This window comes from Meleagris gallopavo, chromosome 26, assembly GCF_000146605.3.
Source record: "Meleagris gallopavo isolate NT-WF06-2002-E0010 breed Aviagen turkey brand Nicholas breeding stock chromosome 26, Turkey_5.1, whole genome shotgun sequence".
In the NCBI taxonomy this organism is placed as follows: domain Eukaryota; kingdom Metazoa; phylum Chordata; class Aves; order Galliformes; family Phasianidae; genus Meleagris; species Meleagris gallopavo.
In genome coordinates, this window is record NC_015036.2 from 5,941,633 (window position 1) to 5,947,782 (window position 6,150).

The following is a 6,150-nucleotide window of genomic DNA, read 5'->3' on the forward strand; positions in this document are numbered from 1 at the left end:
CCTCACCTGGAGCACTGCGTCCACAGGTGGAGTCCTCAGGGCAGGAGAGACGTGGAGCTGTTGGAGCGCTGTGTCCAGAGGAGGGACACAGAAATGGTGGCAGGGATGGAAGCCCTCCCTGCGAGGACAGGCAGAGTTGGTGATTTGAACTAGGTGACTTTTAAGGATCCCTTCCAACTCAAACGATTCTGTGATTCTATGACTAAAAGTAAAACTCACCAGAATTTTTTGCAATGCCATCACAAGGATTTGCCATCTTTTTTTTTTCTTTGGCACAGTTTATGATTTCTTGTACACTCAGGCTGAGTTTCACCTTTTTAGACAGCCTGAGAAGAACACCTCACACTTGATGGTAGGTTGTCTGTGGTGTTGGGGCTTCGCGCAGCGCTTGGCAGAACGGTGCAGTGCTGCAGCTGCAGAACAAGGAGCACTTGTCAGACGTGGGCAGTGCTGGCTGTAAACAATCACAGATGAGCGCTTCAGCGCGCTTCTCCCTTGAATACTGATGTTTAGGCAAAGATGCCATTTGAAATCAAACACATTTGGGGTTCAGGTGTCTCGTGAGGTGCCGACAGCTTACGGCTCCCAAAAGCACCATGCGCAGTGCTGCTCACACCGCTGTGATGCAGAGGGAACCGAAGGAGGCAGAGGATAATTACCTGCTTTGGAACTCTGCCAGGAGAACCGTTGCAGTGCTACTCTTGTCGTGTACAACATTATGGGATCTTTAATGGGATTAATTTATTACAGTCAGTTATTAAGATAAGAGCGTGGGGTCTGCACTTTGTCTGGAGCCTTGTGCCTCTTGGCAAGAGGAGCAGCAGCAGTTTGGGCACTAGGAAAAATTTGTTCTCTGAAAGAGTGGTCGGGCACTGGGACAGCTGCCCAGGGATGGGATGGTATCACCGTCCCTGGAGGTGTTCAGGAACTGTAGAGATGTGGCACTGGGGGACACGGTCAGCAGGCATGATGGGGATGGGTTTGGGTTGGACTCGGGGATCTTAGAGGTCTTTTCCAATCTTACTGATCCTATTATTCCACAAGGACAACCTGATGTGCAGTGGCCCTGCTCGAGGGCGGTGCGTCTGTAACCCACAGCACGTGGCTCCCGCTGCCTGCTGAGCTGGTTGTCCTCATGGAACACGGCTCAAATGCCACTGGTTGCCAGCATGACTGGCAGCAGTAGCAAAAGCCATGCTCTTCATCACCAACATAAAATGAGAGATTTCATTTTTATTTTACGTAGTTATGGGTTGAAAAAAGGCACTTGGGAAGCTCGAGTTTCTGACTGTGGAAGCAGTGTGATCCTGTGGCCAAGCAGAGCAATGCTGCTGAGCTCAGTGCTCACTCATCGGCTGCTGTGACCCTCTGCAGGACCGCACTGTGCTCCTGCCTGGAAAATGTTCCCATTCCAATTATTTGGTAGGAATATGGCTGACAACTTAGCATATAATTCCTGACATACTGCGTTGAAACTCATGTCACTGAAATCAACCATTAATGCAGACAACGTATTTTCAAGTTTTAGACAGATAATGGCTTACAATTTTCATTACCTCAGCTTCTTGCAAACTTGCTTCAGTACTTATAGTGCTCCAAATCCCATTAGGATGAATCCAAAGTTATCTGACCTTCCTGAGAAAGAAATAAAATACAAGTAAAGAGGAGCAGAGCTAAAATCGAAAGCTTTCACTGTCTTTCTCTGTGGAAAGTGACATAGGCCAGCCTGGAAAAGGTCAGAGTTTGTTGCAAGCAGACTGCATCCTGGTGCATGGGAATAATGATCGATAACTTCACAAGGCTTCGAAAAAAAAGATGGAAGTAGGGCTCGTTAAAGGGTAACTTAATTAGGAATAGATATCTAGATGGAAGCTGCTCTGAGTGGTTCACATGAGAACAGATCAGTTTTGAGGAAGAGGTGGTGCTGAGCTATCAGAGCTGTTCTGTGCTGTGAGAAGCCTACCCCAGGCCTGTAGCATTGGTTAAGTCTCTATTCCCCTCTGGATACATAAATGTAACTGGATTTCTTGCTAGCAGCACACTTCCTACAAAGTTTTCATGTTGTTTCAGTGCTGGGCATAGTTGATATAAAAAAAAATCCAAAATAAAACAAAAGAAGGAACCCACTTGAACAGAACACAGATTTTTCTCTCTGCTGCGACTGAATAAAGACTCATCAGTAATCCAGAGGCATCTGCAGTTGAGACGGTGGCTCCTGGGAAAGCACCCCGTGCCACCTGGGCTGAGGTGTGCTCAGAGGGCTCCTGTACATCTTTTTTCTTTTTAAATACTGTTCGCATTTCAGCTGTGGTTTCTTTTGATGAGTTCGTTTGCCTTTGTGTGGGTTGTCTGATTGCAAGGCATTCCTTTACAGGAATAACATAAATATTTACATGGTACCCAACATCAGAAGTCTCTTTTAAAAATAGAGAGATTTCACCATTTACAGTCTACAAGTAACACTTGCAATTAGCAGCAACGGGTTGCTGGCATTATCATCCCAGAGACAGATCAAAATGCGCAGGGCTCGATGTCATGGTAACTGGAGGTTTTTTTAATGTGCATCTCAAGAAAACAAGGAGCCTGAAGGGCCTATCTGGAGCCAGGATCTGATGGATCACAACAGCTCCTGCTCAGCCCCTGGCACTGCACACAGGTGAGACAGCTTGTGTGCCAGCGTTGGGTGACAAAGGACACTCCATGCTGGTGCTGAGCATTGCAAGGAAAACCCCATTTGGCTGCACCACGGCATTGCCATACTTTTGCTGCTGTGTGGTTGTTTCAAAGTGTGCAATGCAAGCAATGCTTGGGCAAGCAGCCTGCAAGCACCTGTGGGAAGCTGCTGATAGTGATGCCACGGGCATTCCCTGCCTCTTCTTGAGGTCTGTCTCCTCAGGGAATGGTGTTGGTCAGATGCTCCTTGCAGCAGGGCACAGCTGGCCACACAGCTGGGCACTCTGTGCTCATCATCCCTTTGAGTGGCAGCAGCAGAGCGCCTGTCACTGCCCAGAGTTTACTGCCCTACTCCATTTCCTCCATGGCAGAGCACATCTGTTCTTAGGCATCCTGCTCCTGCCATGTAATTCCCTGCTTTGGGCTGAAGCCAGCTGTTCCTGTGCTGTTCCCCCGAATCTCCTGGCACTGCAAGCTGCTGTGTCAGGACGCAGCACACTGCCATGCAGGCGGTAGAAGATATGTGTTTGCACGAGGCTCTATTTCCCACAAAAAGCCGTGCTTGGAGCCCAGCAAGAACAGAGGGAATGCTTCTGGCTTGGAATGGCTGTGGGAACTGAGTGCTGCCCTCACTGTGCGCCCACCTGCACGGCCCCAGGCATTCGATATCACGGGGGTGAGCACTGTTTGGGGATCACGGGGCTGTGCAAACAAACACGGTCTGGTGATGAAAGTGTGCCTCAGCACAGTGCGGGGGGAGAGGGGCCTGGGAAGGGCCGTGGGAGCCGGCTCTGTTCCTGGCCACTGATCACTGCATGACCTGAAGCAAACCCCATCTCCTCCTGCGCCTGTGCCTTTCTTTGATACATCCATCCGGTGGGATGATGGCCCTCACCTGGCTCCCAGAGGACGCAGACAGGGTCACTGCTATTTCCCCTGTTGGAGCCGTGGTGGATCCCCATGGCAAGGAACTGTGCTGTGCTGCTGGGGAACCCTGTCCTCTATCATGAATCTGATCAGAAACGCAGCATCACAGACTGTGAGGGGTGCTCATGTCCTTACATGAGGAATTTAGAAAGTGCTTAAAGGCATCAACAGTACTCTGACCAGTCACTGAGTGCAGGTTCCTGTACTGGGAAAGGGTCATCACCTCTACTGAGATCAGAGAGAGCAAGAATTGATGCATCTTCTGAGGCAAGAATGGGCCGAGCACATCGTAACACTCGCTTAACATCCCTGCAGGCCAGGTGGGATGGGAACGTGGGCAGCCTGAGCTGGTGGAGGCAGCCCTGCTCATGGCCAGGGGTGGCACTGGATGGGCTTTATGGTCCTCTCCAACCTGAGCTGTTCTCTAGCTCTATGGTGTGACAAGAGGATGTGGAGGAAATGGAAAGTATTTGCTGCTTTCAATCAAGGACAATGACAGGGGTTGGGTAGGCTTGGAGCTTAGGTAGAAGGCTGACTGTCATAAAGATGTGGCACCAATGGGGACATTGGTTGGCACATGCACAGCAGGATGGGGGGGTGCTGGGAAGCCCCCTCTGTTCTCACCCTGCAGTGCTGTCACTGTGGGTTCAGCTGCAGCCTCAGACGATGAGGCGTGCTTGACTGCAAGGGTTAGCTCACATGCCAAAATCTGCTGGCACATCAGAAACCGACCTGAGTCAGAGCTGAGATGCCTCTTCGAGATCTGCAACAGCTGCAGCAGCAACGGGGGAGACAGAAAAGTTTCTGGGAGCTTTATAGTGGTGAGAGCAATGCTGCTGGCAAGCTAGGAGGTAGAAATGACTATTGCTCTAAGGAATCAAGTGAATGCAACTCTGTTTAGAAATAAATAAACTCAGAAGTAACTGGCAGAGCTATATAGGACATAGAGGAATATGCATCCCATTTGTGCCCTGCCAGAGAAAAACTTATTGGACAAATTCCCTGGAATTGGAAATGATTGACCTAGAAGATACATACCAGTGCCAGGCCTCGTAAGCAATACCTGTGGGAAGGAGGAAGAGATCCATGGAGAGAATACAGAGGGTTGAAGCTTTCAGACGTTGAGCTGAGACCCAATTGGCCCTCCACATCACAAACATTTCAAACAGTTGATGTGTGAATGTGACTCCCCACACCTTTTGGGTTTGCGGTTTTTACGTCTGCATAGAGAGGTGGAGATTTGATAACACTTTGTTTTCTTTTGTCTGGAGAACAGCTATCATGGGAAAATGGTACAGCTGCCTTTTGCAAGTTGAGATGGTTCCAAGCATTTCCAGCCCAGGGCAGCATTTGGCAGTTCTCAGCACACCCAGCTACCAGCAATGCCCATGTTATGAAACTTACTGATTCTTCATTGTCTCAGCAGAAAAACAAATCTGGAGCCACAGCTTCTTTAGTGGTTATAAGAGCTCTGGAGGACTCTAAGTCCAATCTCCATCTTGCAGGATGGGGCAGGGTTCATGTCACCCTGCATGGATGTCATCCTGTCACTAAACTTATTTTGCTTCAGTCATTAACTGGAAGAGTCTTTCGAGTTGAAGATAAAGGTGAGAGATCTTTTGGCCAAGAAAAGTGATAGAGTGGATAGAACTCCTGATGGACACAGCAGATCCTTCCCCTATTTGTATCCAGGAATCGCAATCATGATAAATATACGGCACTTCAGCAGTAATGAAGGGGGCACTTACTGAGCGAAGTGCTGGTGCCTCTGGGTAGCTTCTGCAATTAGAAATTCTCTTTAATCCATCCTCTGGCATGGATTTATGAAGCGAATGTGGTTGTACAAGTGATTCAAAGCCCTGTATCTCTCTTAATATATTTGCTGCATGCATGCCATCAGGCAGGCAGAACACTGTACCTTACCGTGCTCTAATTTATCTCCATAATGCAAGTGGAGTCAGAAGGGACGCAGCAACAATATAGTTCAGCATTGTTCTGTGGTGTGCCCTGCTGCGGAGCTCATAAATTCCTGGGTGGGGATCACAGGACGCAGTTCCCTGCAATAAGGCTTCAGGGCTACAGAAAGCTCCTCCTGGCACATGTTTGTAATCGAAACCACTTAAACTTCATTGAGAAGGGGTTGGGGCTAGGAGGTTTCTTCCCAAAAATAAATATGAGGGTGGGAGTTATTTCTGTTGCTTCCATTCCGAGTTAAAAATAAACTTTGTTGAGCATCTCTTCCATGTGGGAAGGGATGTGCTTTCTTCATCAGATTAACATCATAGAACCACAGAATGGCTCAGGTTGGAGGGGATCTCGAAGACCACTGTGTCCCAACCCCTGGCCATGGGCAGGGCTGCCCAGGTCTGTCCAGGGCCCCATCCTACACGGCCTTGAGTATCTCCAGGGAGGGGGCATCCACAGCCTCATCTTCATATATTAATTTCATATTTGGATTGTGATATTGTGATATACGAGAACGAGTTATTCCTATCAGCCCTCTGTAGGGGAACACGTGCTCTGATATCATCTGTAGCACTTGATTCCTGC

General features: G+C 48.8%; 1 protein-coding gene across 1 annotated transcript in view; it reads right to left on the minus strand.

Annotated features, from left to right (window-relative positions):
• The window catches only part of NCAM1 (neural cell adhesion molecule 1), a 93,096-nt gene extending 89,461 nt beyond the window's left edge, over positions 1-3,635 (minus strand). The window contains exon 1 of the mRNA XM_031556850.1: positions 3,569-3,635. Coding sequence (XP_031412710.1) covers positions 3,569-3,635 — 67 coding nt within the window. The remainder of the gene's footprint in view (positions 1-3,568) is intronic.
• Positions 3,636-6,150: the final 2,515 nt, after the last annotated feature.